The sequence below is a fragment of the Medicago sativa genome, chromosome 4 (genome assembly GCF_051527215.1).
Source record: "Medicago sativa cultivar Bolivia chromosome 4, Bolivia_mono, whole genome shotgun sequence".
Lineage (NCBI taxonomy): Eukaryota > Viridiplantae > Streptophyta > Magnoliopsida > Fabales > Fabaceae > Medicago > Medicago sativa.
Genome location: NC_140752.1, coordinates 6,369,063 through 6,385,412, shown reverse-complemented (window position 1 = coordinate 6,385,412; position 16,350 = coordinate 6,369,063). Strand labels below are relative to the sequence as shown.

Here is a 16,350-nt window from a genome sequence, read left to right as displayed (position 1 = left end):
CACAGCCACAAATTCAAAACATGGAGTAGAAAATAAGGTATGGTTAGTTTGTGTGACATCAATTCCAGTGGATCAGTCACATAAATTATTATATATATAAGCTCACAAGTGTAAAACTCAACATTACATTACACTACACAACACACATTAAATTTTTTAATTATAGAACCATTTATAAATTAAAATACATAGAAATTTTCATATTCATATTCATATATGAAGATGAAGTGCAAACAATGCGAACTTTGTAATCAACAAGCTTCTTTCTATTGTCCTTCCGATTCCGCCTTTCTCTGCCGGAGCTGCGACGACGCCGTTCACGGCGCTAACTTCCTCGTCGCTCGTCACCTCCGTCACATCTTGTGCTCCAAATGCGACGGTTTCACCGAAATTCATATCTCCGGCACTACACTACACCACCGTCTCTCATCAACCTGCCGCTCTTGCTCACCGGAAAATCATTCCTCCGGTGAGGCGAGTTCTCAATCTTCTTCATCTTGCGAGTCTTGCGTTACAGAAAAGAAGAAAACAAAATCTCGAAAGATAATGAAGAGTTTTTCAATTTCGAATTCTGTTACCGATGATAGATCTCCGGCACCGGAGAACAAGAACAAGAGGAAGAAGATGATTGGGACTGAAAGTGTTGGATCGGTGGCGGAGGAGATATTTTCGAAATGGAGGAGAGAGTTAGGGTTAGATTTTCCGGTGAACGGTGATCGTGTAGCGGTGGAAGCTATGGCTGTGTGTATGAGAACGTGGAAGTTACTTCCGGTGAAGGTGGCTGCTGCGACGTCGTTTTGGTTGAGGTTAAGATTTTGTGGGGACAATAGTTTTGCCACGTGTCGGAATTTGATGAGGTTGGAGAAAATATCAGGGGTGCCAGCTAAGCTGATTTTGGCCACACATGTGAAACTCGCACGTGTCTTTACTCAACACCTTGAATTGCAAGAAGGGTGTGATGAGTCCTAAGATTATATTTTTTGATATGATGAGTCATAAGAATTAAATTAAAACTTAGCATTTTTATATATCCTAGTTAGTGGTTAGTTTACTATTATGATATTGTTATTGTTATTATCTATCAAAATATCATATTAGAAAAAATTATTATAGTGTAAAAATGTGTTTAGCCAACAGCCACACAATATAATTGTTATTGATTATTGATTAAAACTTTAGGATACACTAGATAGTGAATAATCGAAAAAATAAATTACCTATTGTTGTATCAACATAAGGATTTCATCAATTATCTTCATTTTGTTTACCTTTTTAAAAATATTTGAAAAGTTCAAAATGTTGATTCTTTGATTCTGATACTTTGATGGTGTAATTTACGAGATGATCAACTAATTCACGAGAACATGGAAAGTGAATCAATTGCTATGAAAGGAAAAAGGAGTTTACAACGAAGCATGGGACTGACGCTAAATTTCCATCCTCATGTCATCATGTGTATCATTCACTCGTAACATGTTTATTAAGATATGGAAAATGATCACAGATGCACCGAACACTCGTTAAAAAAACAAATATAGTAATATGATATTGGAGTTTATATAGTCAACTTCTCAGAAATCAAAAAAGTATTAATTTCAGCTTAATTTTTTTTTTCTTAACCAATGTCTCGAAGGTACCAGTTAACATGACCCAAGACTTCCAAGTAAGTATCTCATAACTTGGATACTTTGTGCTTGCTATAAAACTAATGATCGAGTCAATAGTCAAACATCTAAAAAAAATGAAGTAAAATTACCTCTCATATGAACGACCTTAGAAATCTAACTCGAATTCTTTTTCTACGAACGAATGATGTTGTCAACTCTCTCGACATCCTGTTAATATTTCACATGTTAACTCAATATACACGAAACGCAAAGTACATGTTACATTTTTTTCGAAAAACGTTAAGCAAATGTCTGGATTGATAATGAACTTCACGAAATTATATGCAAAAAACTCTTACAAAAATGAACCCCAAATGCATGCAGCATGACAATGTCATGATTTTTTTTATTTTGCTAATCTATATGCCACTAATTTATTATCTTCTCTTAAATAAAATTAATCTTGTGAACACAATTATGTGGCTGATGCTTGCATGTCATATCTGGCTAGTACCGATTTTGAAATTAAAAGGAAGCATTGGCTGGTGATAATTCATACTAAACAAATATCTAACTCATCATGCTAACAAAATTAATCTTTGTGTAGGAGGGTGTGAGGTAATGCATTAATTTGCTTTTAAACATGCACCAACCATAAATCCATAATTGATGTTCTATTACTAACTATCAACTATGGGTCTATGAGCACCAATTTTATAACCACACGTCACCTATCGTAACTATATATACTTAATTTGGTCCCAACTTGAAATTCAAACCCACACAATTTCTACAGTGTAATTAATAATAAATGAAAGACTCAATCAAAGTGGTCTAGCTACCACAAAATGGGTTGGTATCTATGGTGCATAGTCATTTTAAACGTAACCAAGAACAGATGTAGTATAAATATGTAATAATAGAGATAAATGTGTGGTCTAAAATGTGTTTCTTTTTAAAGTAATGCTTGAGATGGGTCCATATGAATAGCAAAAAAGCACTTCATTGTGGTTGTTGTTGGAAGTTTCTAAAAGAATCATTTCCATTGAGTGTGAGACGTTGGTTTTTTTGTGTATTGAGATTCTCTCTTTCCCAATGCGGCTATGTTTAAACCACATGTTTTGTTTAATTATTTGAATTTTAAAATCATGATGTTGGTTAAGTTGTCATGGCTCATTCTTAACCGTGATTTGATCTCTTTAATTATTCATTTAATTCATGGCTATAAACTTTCTACTTTCTTAGGAAAGAGAGGCGCGATGTGATCTAAGAGTTTCTCCAAAGATTAACATTTTTTTTTAAATAAAGTTGCTTATAGCATTTCATTAATAATAATAGTCTCGATATAACTTGGGATAACATAATAAGTTGAAGGACTAGCTAAGGAAGTGACTTCTCTAGCCAAAGCATGAGCCGCCGCATTCGCTTGTCGCCTAATAAACTCGACACTGGAGTTTGCAAAAGAAGATGAAAACAACTCTCTACAAGCCTTGATAATGCTTCCAAATTCGGTAATATCCGTATTGCGGGAATGGAAAGCATCTCATGTAACTTTTGAATCTAGTTCGAAATCAATGTTATCGAACCGCATATCTTGCATCCATTGGAGAGCATGAAGAAGTTATTTTATTGGAGAGCATGAAGAAGTTATCGAACTGCATATCCTGCATAAAGATGAACATTATAAATGGTTATTTTACAAGTTTTCATGGTGACACATCATTTTAAAGTAATTCCTTCATTTTTTTTTACCTTAGTGGTGAATTTTAAATAACTCATATTAGGTTCCACAAAAGTGCATATGTTGTGTCAGAAATGCAAACTAAAAAACGTCATTTGTTGAAGTAACGAACATTATAAACTGACGGACCGCAATAGATAAACTTGAGAAAATGTAAAAATTGGGTTACTCCACCTAGCGGACTGGGTTAACATACCACCGCTAAAGTTGCTCTAAGTCCCTTAAAAATTGGACTAGTAATTAAGAGGTAAGATCAAACGATAAATGAATTTCAATTAAGGTCAAATTTTTTGGTAAAGCCAAAATTTGAATTATGAGTGAACAATTTTTTACTAGATACTCCTCGTATGGGTGAAGAACCAAAATGGCTTAAATTATGGAGTATGTTCTATTTATCTTTCTTGAAGAAAACTTGAGAAAATGACTAAAATAACATGAAAAAAAATGACTAAATCGTTACCTAAAAATTAAGTTAAGGGATCAAATAAATAATTTGCCAAAATTATTTAGAGGCATTTTCTTTCATATGGAGCAAATTGTCTTTTTTTAAATATTACTGTGGATTGCCAAATAGTCCTTTTTTTTTTTAAAGCTGATTCAAGTAACGACTAAGTTGTCTTAATTTTTTATTCTAACGGGCTAAAACTTGTTTTTTTTTTTGCTTTTTCAAGATGTCCTTTTTTTTTTTAAGCTGATTCAAGTAACGACTAAGTTGTCTTAATTTTTTATTCTAACGGGCTAAAACTTGTTTTTTTTTTTCTTTTTCAAGAACTAAAATGAGTATCACAAATTTTCTAGTGACTGAAATTAGTATCTACTCTTAAATAAATGATTTTAATTAAGTACAAATAACTCCGACTTAAATGTGATCTCGAGTAATATTTAGCAAATCATACAATATTTTCATGAAAAACATAGAAAAGAAACAAAGTGAGCAAATTTACTTTTAAATTAATGGAATAGGTATAATGGAAACAAATTGCTTAGTAGGCTCTAAGTTTGAACTTGAACACCATTCTCATTGAACAAATCCATTTAAAGTTCTATTAAGAGCCAAATCATCAATTTTCTCTAGAAACAAGATCACCTTCACCAAATGGACGTGCAAATGCAGCACCAGTTTCCATCATTGTATCATAGCGTGACATATCAAGTAATTGAGATTCTGATGGATCAGTGTCAAAAAGACTGAAAAATAGATTATTGTCCACTGTGGTGTTTTTGAAATCTTGGGAGTTACATAGGACTGTGTGGAAATAAGTTGAATTTTGCTCTTCTCCCGGCACATTTTGCTCGCGCCCAGTTGATTTGCAAATTATACCCCTGCATGAGTTAACTCACGCACCTTATAGATTTGGGTGACTTAAGTCATGCTTCTTTGGCCTGTGCGCGAGCTAACTCACGCAAGTTGGCCGGTTGGTCAGAACTCAAGAATACACGTTTTTGGGACTTTGGTCAATGCATTTTAATTGGTTTTGCACTTTTTTTTTTAAGTTTTTCACGTGTTTTGACTATATTTATGGTAGATATAACCTATGTTACAATCCCCCCCTATAAATACACCTCTAAACTTCCCAATTTTCTCACATCATCTCACATTCTCTCCTCACTCTCTCCCCCTATTTCTCTTCTTCTTTTTTCTTCGATAGTTTCTAGTTTCTTTTTGCCCCTTTGAGGTATATAGTGGTCAATCTTAAGGTAAAAAGTGAGTAGCCGACTTGGGAAAGTGATCAACCCTTCGGATAAAATTAAATTTGCTTCTTTTTACCTCAAAATCTTTTTACCGTGGGTAAAAAAAATCTTAATTCTTGGGGTATAAAAAGAACCAGATTTAGATTTAGCCCAAGGGTTGATGATGTCTTTTCCCCAAGAAGGCTGCTCACAATTTACCCCAAGGCTGATCACTTTTTACCCCAAGAGGGTAAAAAGAAAATGAAAATTGTTGTTCACACATATCATAAGGCTGAGAAACACATGTAAAAGACGAAATTGCCCCTCGGAAGTTAACTGCGGAGGAATTCAATAATTAGCTGCAGTTAACTACCGAGGAAAACAATTATGCAAATAGTGGGTTCTGCATAATTCTACCAAGCCATTTTTCGGTCAGTTTTTACCTGTAATTAAACCAGAGCATTTCAAGAGGCAATACTATTCGTACAACATTTATACTCAGTCATAAACAAGAAATATGCATTATCTTTTACAGTTATCCATAATTATATCAAACCGACATTTGGTTCAAAATACACAAAAAGTTTGAAATTCATCAAAACGTTACATGGTGTCCATAATTAATTAACACATTACAACTCATTACATATCATTAAATTAAATCTCTACGTACATTCAACGCAATTGCATATGGAACGAACATACATATATAATATATTATCTTCCACCATATTCCGAAACATAAATCTGACGTCGCTATCGTTGTGAATAAGCCAAGGCATATAGCTTGCCGTTTTCCATGCATATTCATCTCTATCTTCTCCTAGGTCTATGCATGGCATTTGACCAAACAAGTGATGTGTATATTGATTTTCACCAAGATGCTCAAAATAAGTGTTAAGTTGTGCCTTCAAATCATCAAGAGAGTCGGTCGGCGTTATCATAACCTTAATTGTCTTTTTAAAAGCAGAGTACCTAACACGGCCTTCAATTTTTGCAACCTCAAACATGTTTCACTTCACAAAAGCTTTATGAAAAAAATCATACATTAGGATGAAATTAAATGAAATGTAATAACGAATAAATCATATGCGTAAACATTAATAACGAATAAATAAGTATTGCACTAGATTCACCACATAAATATCATATGCGTATTGATGATGAAATAGTGTGTAAGGGGAGCAGGTAACTGTTTCATTTGATGAAATATTTTCTCGGCAGTTAACTGCTGAGGGGCATTTCATATTTTATATGTGTGTTTCAGCCTTATGATATGTGTGAACAGCAGTTTTCAAAGAAAATAAGTAGATTTAGTGAATTCGAATCAAATGTATCATTTATTGTATGAATTCTATTAATAAAATGAGATGTTATATGTATTAATTTTGTTCGTTTCTTTTTATTTATTTTTGCTTTTATTTTCTGATTTTGTATTTAATGAATAAATTCGAATAAATATTAATTTTGTTCATTTCTTTTTATTTATATTTGCATTTATTTAATTTAGAATAACGTAAATAAATAAATTATAATAAAGTAAATAAATTAATTTGAATAAAGTAAATAAATTAGAATAAAGTGAACAAATAAATTAGAAAAAAGTAAATAAATTATTTTGAATAAAGTAAATATATAAATTAGAATAAAGTAAATAAATTATTTTGAATAAAGTAAATAAATTAGAATAAAGTGAACAAATAAATAAAAAGATTAAAAAATCAGAATAAAGTAAATAAATTAATTTACATAAAGTAAATAAATTAGAATAAAGTGAGTTAAGTCACGTTGCGTGACTTAACTCACGCTGCATCATTTAAGTTGCGCAATTTTTAACACTTGCATTAGTTAACTAACGCAGGGGTATTTTAGGTATTTCAGTTGGGCGCGAGCAAAATGTGTTGAGAGAAGAGAAGGATTCAAATAAGTTTCCATAGGATAAGCCACATTGCTGAAAAACATTAGTAGCTTTCTTGGTAAATTGTCCCATCCATTCACACAATACTCCATAAAAGATCTTGTAAGAATCATCCAAGGAGAACCTATTAAATAATTAATTAATTAAATGACATTAGAAATTACTACTAATTAACAACTATAAATCCATACTCCTCTGTGCCAATTATAAGTAAATTTGACTTTTTAGGTTCAATTAATGATGTATATGGTCCACGGACCTAAAAAATTAAATTTGCGTATAATTGGCAACGTAGAGAGTATGGAAAACACAGTCAAATTGTTTATACAATACTCCATAAACAAGCATGGAAGGTCATATATATTAATGTTTTTTTTTTGTCAAGTAGCTTAGTAGTTAGAAATTCACATCTTAAATCACATGAACATATATCAATGAATTGTTGTGGACATATATAAATACATGGCTAGTGATAAGTGTCTTAGTAAAGCACTACTTTGATATTGTAATTAATATTTATTGTCCTTTTAAATATTGTCAAATAAAAAGAACAAATATAATGACCAACCCAAAGTAAATTAACTCTAATAACAAAGAGAGATGAAGTAAAAAATAAAGTACTACTATTATTATAAATTCAAATAGTAAAGTAAACAAAATTTGCACTCATTATGGTTTGGTACAATCAGTAGGCTTAAAAGACATGATTTTTTGTTGAATATCATAACCAACCAACAAATTATGTTGAGCCAAATTCCCAAAGATGCCTTCATTGAGTCGAGATGGGACAAGAGCCAAACAAACAACCCCATTGGCAACTGAAACAAAGGTGCTAATAGAATGCAACTTAACATCTGCACCTTTAAAATGTGCAGTGATTATAGGAAAATCATATTTTTTTGATGTAACAGAATAACAAAGGTTTAAATAACCATTTGGATCCTTAACACGCTTTAGTCTAACCGATTCTACCACAGCTAATTCCAAATTATGATAAATACCAGATGGTACAGTTGTCAATGTTGTACCTGAATCAACCATGATGTTACCATCAACACTACCATTTGATTGCTTTGCAAATTCTACTTCCAACACTAAATGCTTTCAATGTTATTAAGTAAAAAATTTGTAGGTCTTTTTTCACTAAAGGAGTTGACACAACTCCATGACCAGAAACTACAGCAGCTTCTCCAAAATTGAGTTTGCTCGTCGAGTTAGACGACTCTAGCCCCAAACAATAAGAGAACTTTCCACCAATTGATGAACCCAATTGATTTATTAGAGACACGGGTCCATTTCCAAGGCCAACCACACCAGAGCTCTTGCCATCAAATGACATTGTATTTTTATGTCCAAAACCTATCACAGTTTTAGGAAATGAAATAGAAGAACCAGAGGTGGAATCTAATGTAAGAGTTTCCAAACTAAGATCTCCTTGTGATATTGATCTATCATCATATATAATAGTATATTCGCAAGTTTTTTTTTTACTACAAGAGGTAGATTCAAAAGACTTACATTTTTTAGACAAACAAGCAATATTGTTTTTGTAACTTGATGATTTCAAAGGATTAAAGATAGGAGTCGTTTGGTTGTAACAGTGTTCACAAGGCTTAGATTGAAGCCAAACTATGTCGCTACCTGTATCAACAATACCATATAACTTAAATGGCGGGGTACCGACTGAATAGGTCATAACACTACAACATTTTTGAACTTAGGCCAGACTTCAAAAAGCGTAGCCAAAGCCATAAAATCCGTGGCCAAAGCCTTACACCACGGTTTGGCCACTATTTTTCAAGTGTGGTATATGCGCCCGTGGCCTATTCCCTATGGCCACGGATTTTTTACTATGCCCACGAAATTGTAGTATCCGTGGCTTAAAGTACTTCAATAGGGCACGGTTTAATGGCTTAGTTTAAACCACGGATTTTGGCATTTGATTTAGGCTAGGTGTCACCTGAACATTAGGCCACACTTTTATGACCGTGACTACTGTTTTTTATCTATAGCCAAATGTTCAGAGTCAGAATGGATTTAATGGCTTTAGTTCTAGGTATTGCCCTTTTAGTTACACTACTCATTCGTTGACTAAACTTTTGATATTAAGCGATGCTCTTTCTTTTAGGCCGCAACATTGTCTATTTATTTTTGCACCTTTACTCAATATTTTCTAATATTTTTAAAAATAAATAAACATAATTAAAAAATCATTAAAAAAAGGAACATAAATTAACATAATAGTGTCTTCAAATATATATTTAACTACGGAAAGACAAAGTCGTCTTTAACAAAATACGATAACATCCACAAAAAACCAGTTCATGGTTTCACAATAAACATAGCGGTCAAGTGTCTTGTCTTCCAAAAGAAAAAACAACTAAGTTTTTGATTCGAAAAAGTAAAATACGACCAAGTCTTGCATTTCCAAAACATGAAACAAGTATTACTTGCAATCCACTAGCTTCATTCCTCTTGAAGATCATCTTCGGGTCCAAACTGTAAAAATCAAAAAAATTACGTTAATAAAAATAATACAAAAAAATATTAGATCACATATACAATCTTTTAATAAAGGCACAAATGTTTTTAAATCTTTTAATTTTTTTACTAATTTATTTTATATCTTATAATTGGTATTTTATTTGCATTTTAGATCACATATACAATCTGATATAAAATATAGTCCAAAATATTAGAGACTAAAATTGTGTGTGAGCATTATAGATATACCCGTGTCAAAGACCATAATAAAGACAGTTCATTTTAATGTCGGAACAACATAAAGTGCACCAAAGCCACAAGAACACAACTGAAACAAACAAACGCTTCACTAACTAACATCATTCCTCCAATACTCATCTACTGCGTATTCAAGACAACTCATATACTATCATGCACAAAATTATTCAAAATTATCCAATTCATTGAGTTAATTAACCTTCTATATAGAATGTCATCAACAATTAAAGCATATCCAAAATTCAACATTCTCAGTCCCAAAACACTAATATTCTATAAATAATGTCTTTTACCATTCTTTTACTAAACAATTATCTAATCTTAAAATCAAATAACTCAAACTAATATATCATACCTTTTCAGGAACATGGGTTGATGCAGACGAATGGTGTACTGCACTATTTGCAATGCCTAAAGCATGTCCCATCATGTTCTCCACATCATCTTGACTTAAATTTGGATTTTGTTGCACTAATACACATTTTAGAAGTGACTCATATGCTTCCATCCTCTTCTTTGTCAATGACTCGTATGCTTCCATCCTCTCCTTCATTCTAGTCATTTCACCTTCATAGTGTTTCTTAATGTTGGCAATTTCTTCATTCTTCTTCAACATTGACGGTGTAGCTGTTCTTCCAAAACAACGAACTCTACCGGGCTTTTCTTTACCAAACAAAGACTGAAACACTTGGTCTGGAGACTGATTGGAATCTTGGATTGAATCCTGAAGTTTGGCCTTACATAAATAACAAAAAAACTATAAAGATTAAAAAAAATTGTAAGTATTTAAAAGAATATATTAAGAACAATAAGAAGAAGAAACATACAACAGCTGCCTCTGTTTCTTCATCAATTTTTCCTTTTCGAGGTTGACGTGTTTCGATAAACATTTCTGCTTGGGTGACTTCCTCCCCGTCATCCTTCTTTGCACGCTTTTCAGGTAAGAGATAAAAATTAAAGTAACAAATATTGATTAAGAAAAATTGTTGTTTTAAATACAACAACAACACGCAAATAAATCAAAACTCGTTACCAATTTTTGTCGAATCATAGCAAAAATTTTCGGCCCCATTCGGTGTATAAACTTCTGCTTAGCCTTATTGACAGTATTTTTCTGGCTTATCTTCTGCAATGTAGGAGAAAAAAAAATTCAAAAATATATAAAAGAAGATATTTACCCACCAGATCAAATCTTTAATATAGTAACTTAAAGAATATACACATTTACTTGGATAGTAGGATGGTCCCAAAATTTCAACAATTTCCTGAAATGAGGTTCTGGTACTTCTTCAGGCCTGTGCTTTAACCTATCCTTTAAGGTTGAATATGGCAGATAATGATTTTGCTTGATTTGACGTTTGTAACGTCTCCAAGCATCATTGATTCTAGAAAAAACACCTTTCCTTCCTTTCTCGGGAATAATAAATTTACGCTGAAAAAAATTATTGACATTAACATGCGACATCCATTTTACGATCAAATAAAATATGATAGGTAAACTCTTATACCTGAACAAAATTCCATATATCTTCCCCGTGATTCTCTACAACTTTCTTAAAATTTGTGTAAAGGAAGGGACAAAAAGCTGAGTTCCTAGCGACAGTGCCAAGAAACATACTCAAGTCAGAGACAACTTTTTCGTCAGGTCCAATCGGTTCTCCAATATCATCAAGTATAACTTCTTGACGATCTTGAATTTTTCTTCCATGAATTTTCAAGCATTGAGTAGGTCCACGTGTTTTTTTCTTAATTGTACCTATTCCAATATTAAACTTATAACATGAGATAAAATCTTAAAGACGAGTCACATAAATATATAACAAACAAAGTTCATTGTTTTCACATTACCATTATTTTCACCACCTTCCTCTTCATTTTCTTCTTCCATAGCATATTCTCCATCTTCGTCTTCATTTTCCAACTCTTCTTCATCTTCTTCGTCACTAAGTACATTGTTTTCCTTAAGAAACTCAACAATTGTCGTTGATTTGCACAACGGAATTCTTTTTGTCTTCTTTGTTGCACTTTGCTGACTTTCCATTACCTCATCGTCTTCATCCCCCACCCGTTTTTTGGGATTCTCTCTTGTTCCTAAATTTTCATTTTCAGCATAATTAATTTTCATGGGTGACTCAACTTCTTCAAGAACTACCTTTCTCACAGGTTTTTTCTTTGGATGCTGATTCTGCACAAATCCTTTGGTTTGAGTCATAAGGTTGCCAATTTGATCATGATATTGTTTGGACCCTTGGTTTTTAGTCACCGATGCTTCATTCGTGACTCTCTTGGGATTAAGCATCTCTTTTTTCTGCAGAGATCCTTTGATTTGAGTCATAAGGTTGCCTTTTGGATCTTGGTTTTGTCTTGACTCATGGTTTTTCGTCACTGATGCTTCATTTGTGACTTTCTTGGCATCAAATTTCTCTTTTGTTGGATCAGGACCCCTGTTTGAGGTTAAATCCTTTTGACCAATTGTTGTGAAATTCGATAATTTGATTGGTGCTTGAGGTGCAATCCTAAACAAAGGCTTTTGGACTCTGTGGATTTCCTTGTCTAATCTTGTAGCATTAGACTTAACAACATTTGTAGTTGACAGCTTGTTTTGATTTCTAACATTTTCTCTAGTTCCAACCACTTGTGCAACAGATTTTTCAATATTATTAGCTAAATTTTCACGCTTGATGCTGAATATCCTAGCCAATTCAATGCTTGATCTTGCATTGGGTAGCTCAAATTTGGAAGTACTTGTTCCACCCTTGTCTTGAGCTTTCAGCTTTGGCTTTAAACTTTTTTCCTTATCAATTTTCTAAGGAAAAAATTCAAAGAAAAAATTAATTACCATGCTGTATCATAAAAAAACATAATTACAAAAGTACACAAACAAGATATTTTATGTTTTAGTACTCATAGAAATGCTTCAATGCTTATATTAAAAATTATAGCTAAAGAGTTGGATTAAAAAAAGATGAATTCAGAGAGTTGTTTTTTTTTTTTTTAGGGAAGAGAGTTGTTGAAATATTGGATTGGAAATCAAACATCATAAGTAATTTTTAGAAAACTATAGAATCAGATTGAGAGAATATGTTACTGACCGAAGATGGTTTCGAAATCGAAGAAGACGGTTTGGATATGGATTGCGATAGTTGACGCAACTTGAGAGCATTTATCATTTTTTGATTTTCTTCCATTTTTTTGAGTCGGAGTTCTTCATATGGTGGTGGCTTCATATTCTACAAGCATCGAAGACAAAGTCATGATGGAAAAGATATATATAATAATTGCTAAAATAACATAAATACTACTAACACAAGAAGGCTTCACTCATAGCCATGGCCATGCGAAGAAAAAATTCCTATAAGACAATTTCCCGGGTCACAAAACAAACAAATACGCCTTATCTAAAGTGGCAGTACCAAACATGTACTGATACACTCGTATCCGACCACAAGTCGTACCTGAATGGAGACAAATTAACAATAAATACGCACTAGCAGCAATAATGAACATATGCTCAATGACTAGTTTCAAATTGTGGAGTTTTTCTTTTCATACACAAATTGTGGATCCGTTTTTTCATGTTAAAAACTTAAAGAAGCCACACATAAATACAAGTTTTCATTTTATTCAAAGTATCATTTAATAAAGAGATTCACTACATAAATCTAAAGATTTGGAAGATCAAAGAATATAATACAAGTCAATACAAGATCTAACACCAATTCAGACGGCAAAGTGCCCCTTTAGGCTTTTTTTTTTTAATTAATTCCTTAGAATAAGATATATTCATCTCATACAATTCATATTAGATCTAAACTAACTTTAATTTCTCTCTATCCTAATAACATGACAACTCCAAATAGGCATATAATCCTACAAATACCCCTCCACCAAAACATTACTAATCCTAAAAAATGTCATGTCTAATATTTCTAACAACAACATGATTATTTTTATTTCATTTTTGATAAAAGCCAAGAAAATGCAAAAAAAGATCATGAGAGGGGGCCTGAACCCATATGCATAAAATAGGATCAGCAGCTAAGATGAGAAAAGACAGTACTGCTATTAAATCCAAAATTCAGTATGCTTTAAAAAGAACAAAACTAGACCAATTTCTCAGCAAAATCATCAACTCTGAGTTAAACAAATGAATTGTATACTGCCTAACATACTAGTCACTGCTAGAGCACGAGTGATCAGATTTGTCAACATAAATGTCAAAGAAGAATGTTGCATACAAAGTTGTTCTGGATTCTAGTAATAGTGCCATGATGAAGAATGTTGGTATCCTCAAAACACTAACGTGATGTGATAAATGAAGAGATGGTACTAATGAGGTGCAAAACCACAAAAACAATGTTGTTCAAGAACAAGTAACTATTTGTATGCCTTACATGACAAACAGAAATCAAGTATATTACTAAAAAAAGGGAACCTTCCATGACTAGGAAAAAAAATTACATTAATCTCATATACTCTCTTATACACAAATAAGAACAAACTAAACAAAATTGTCAAAATTTCAAAATAATTATGCAAAGTAAAGAGATTCACTGCAAAACCTAACTATAAGAACAGATTGAACATCAATTTTACATTTTGGGGGATTTTGAAATTTTAGGGTTTTCAAATTTGAGATAAATTAATTTGAGTTAAATCTAAATTCGAGAGAAATACAACTTACCCCAGAGAGAAAATGACTCAAATTGATGAAGAGAGAAGTTTCAATGGAGGGTTGAGGTTGAAGGTCCGGCCGAGGTAAAGTGAAGAGAGAAGAGGCTGAAGGTCCGATGGAGGTTAAGAGAGGCTTTGAGAACAGTGGGTTGCCGGAGACAAAGAGAGTTTCACCGGAGGAAAACGAAGGTCCGTCGGCCGGTGGCAGAGATCGAAGGAGAAAAGAGCTTAGCGGAGTGAAGCTTGGTGTACAAAGTGATTTTTTTTTTTTTACCTCTTATGTCTTTTTAGATGATTCTTATGTCTTTTGGCTTTTAGATGATTCTTATGTCAATTTTTTGGTCATAGTGCCCAAATGAAAAAAGTTGCGCCAAAAACCAATTTTTTCATTTTCAATTCCCGCTACTTCATTTATGAAGGTTTTAAGGCAGGGTTTTTACAATTAAATAGGGCAGGGTTATTCTTTGTGGCTACGTCGTTGTCTAAAAGGCTATAGGGCACGGTTGTTTTTTTTTAGTTATTTAGTGTATTGTGTATGTAATTTGTAAGCCACACCTTCAAAATCCATGGCCTATTCCTATTTTTAGCCACAACTTTTTATCCGTGGACAAGTAAAGTGTGGTCTAAACTCAAAAATGTTGTAGTGTAAGAAACTCACCGTTAGTGGGGATCACATTGGATTTGGGTGTGTTAGTAAGGAAATGTTTGTAGTAATGATCGACACGGTTAATGGAACGACGCATGGCATTGGCAACACGTTGGTATTTGTTTTGTGTAGGTTGGTAGAGTGGTGATTTTGAAGAGTCGCGGTGGATTAGTTCAATACTAAAACCATTGTTTAGAGCATTAGAACGAGAAATCATAAAACAAGAAAAAGAAAAAAATAGAAGAGTAAGAAAATAGCACATACTCATTTTTACTATCGCAAAAATATATCGAGAGGTTGAATTGTAATGAACACATACTCATGACCTTTTTATAAGACTCTTTGTCACGTTTGCACACAAAAATTACCATTGTTAGCTCTCAATATAATATTAATGATTAAAATAAAGAAATTATTTTTTGGCAATTTTTATATAGAATTTTTTTTGAAGGAAAAGAAATTTGTTATAGGAAGAAATTTTTTTTGAAGGAAAATTGTTTTAGGAAATTGTTATCAATAATGATGATATGGTCAAATAGGGCTGGAAATGAGTCGAGTCGAGTCGAACTCAGCTCAGCTCGACTCGACTCGATAAGATTTGGTTCGGCTCGAAACTCGGCTCGAGTTCGTTACGAACCTTTTTTTTGGCTCGAACTCGACTCGGTTTAAACTCGTGAACAGTTCGGTTCAGCTCGTTAGGTTCAGTTCATTTGCTCGAATAACGTAATTTAACAGTCATTTGTCCAAAAAAAATATCTCCTAAAGTCCTAATTCGCCTGGCTCATTAACTAGCATTGTTTGGCTCATTAACAAGCATTGTTTTGCCATTATTTTCATTTTCATTATTCAGGTCAATCATATTAATTCAATTTTTTTAAGAGCATAATTCAATTTCGCTCTGTATTCATAATCATTTTTTCCACTAAATAATTTTATAGAGTTCATTATGTCTAGCAAAGTTATGAAATCGTTGGATTGCCACGCCCACTACAAACTGAATTACAATTAAGCATTCCCTATTGTTAAGTTTCTCAAAGTAAATGAAGCAACAAACACTTTCTTGACTGGACAAGGTTAGCATAATATTAACATTGTTCAATAATTCACATCAATATGAGCAAGATAATAACAACAAAAAATGTCAATAGTTAACATTTTTCTTTTAACAACAATAGTTAACGTTAATATAAATAAAATGGAGGGTTGTTTTTTGTTTTGCAGAATAATAAACTGCAATATCGAAACCAAAGCAAAAAAAAAAAAAAAACTGGACCATCAACAAAATTAACCCCACCGCTGCAAAGTAGTCGTGTATTTCTTAATGTTCGCCGCTGCTGCAAAGTCACAACCT

At 32.6% G+C, this 16,350-nt stretch overlaps 2 protein-coding genes and 1 pseudogene across 3 annotated transcripts; 1 reads left to right on the top strand and 2 right to left on the bottom strand.

The window, feature by feature from the left end:
• The first annotated feature begins 2 nt into the window (after positions 1 to 2).
• Positions 3 to 1,121, top strand: LOC146925811 (B-box zinc finger protein 32-like). The gene has a single exon (XM_085758268.1). The coding sequence runs from the start codon at positions 217 to 219 to the stop codon at positions 967 to 969; it is 753 nt and encodes a 250-aa protein (XP_085614394.1). The 5' UTR covers positions 3 to 216; the 3' UTR covers positions 970 to 1,121.
• Positions 1,122 to 7,575: 6,454 nt separating this feature from the next.
• Positions 7,576 to 8,633, bottom strand: LOC146925810 (aspartic proteinase CDR1 pseudogene; annotated as a pseudogene).
• Positions 8,634 to 9,150: 517 nt separating this feature from the next.
• Positions 9,151 to 14,655, bottom strand: LOC146925809 (uncharacterized). 2 transcript variants are annotated; one of them, XM_085758265.1, is made up of 9 exons: positions 14,364 to 14,655; positions 12,772 to 12,909; positions 11,528 to 12,485; positions 11,188 to 11,435; positions 10,908 to 11,111; positions 10,713 to 10,805; positions 10,507 to 10,611; positions 10,035 to 10,415; positions 9,151 to 9,436 (listed from the first exon to the last, which is right to left on the bottom strand). In XM_085758265.1, exons 2-9 carry the CDS (start codon positions 12,904 to 12,906, stop codon positions 9,404 to 9,406), a joined length of 2,157 nt encoding a protein of 718 aa, XP_085614391.1. In that variant the 5' UTR covers positions 12,907 to 12,909; positions 14,364 to 14,655; the 3' UTR covers positions 9,151 to 9,403. The 2 variants fall into 2 exon arrangements, with proteins under 2 accessions (XP_085614391.1, XP_085614392.1); XM_085758266.1 differs by having other exon boundaries at positions 9,170 to 9,436; positions 10,334 to 10,415.
• Between the last annotated feature and the right edge of the window lie 1,695 nt (positions 14,656 to 16,350).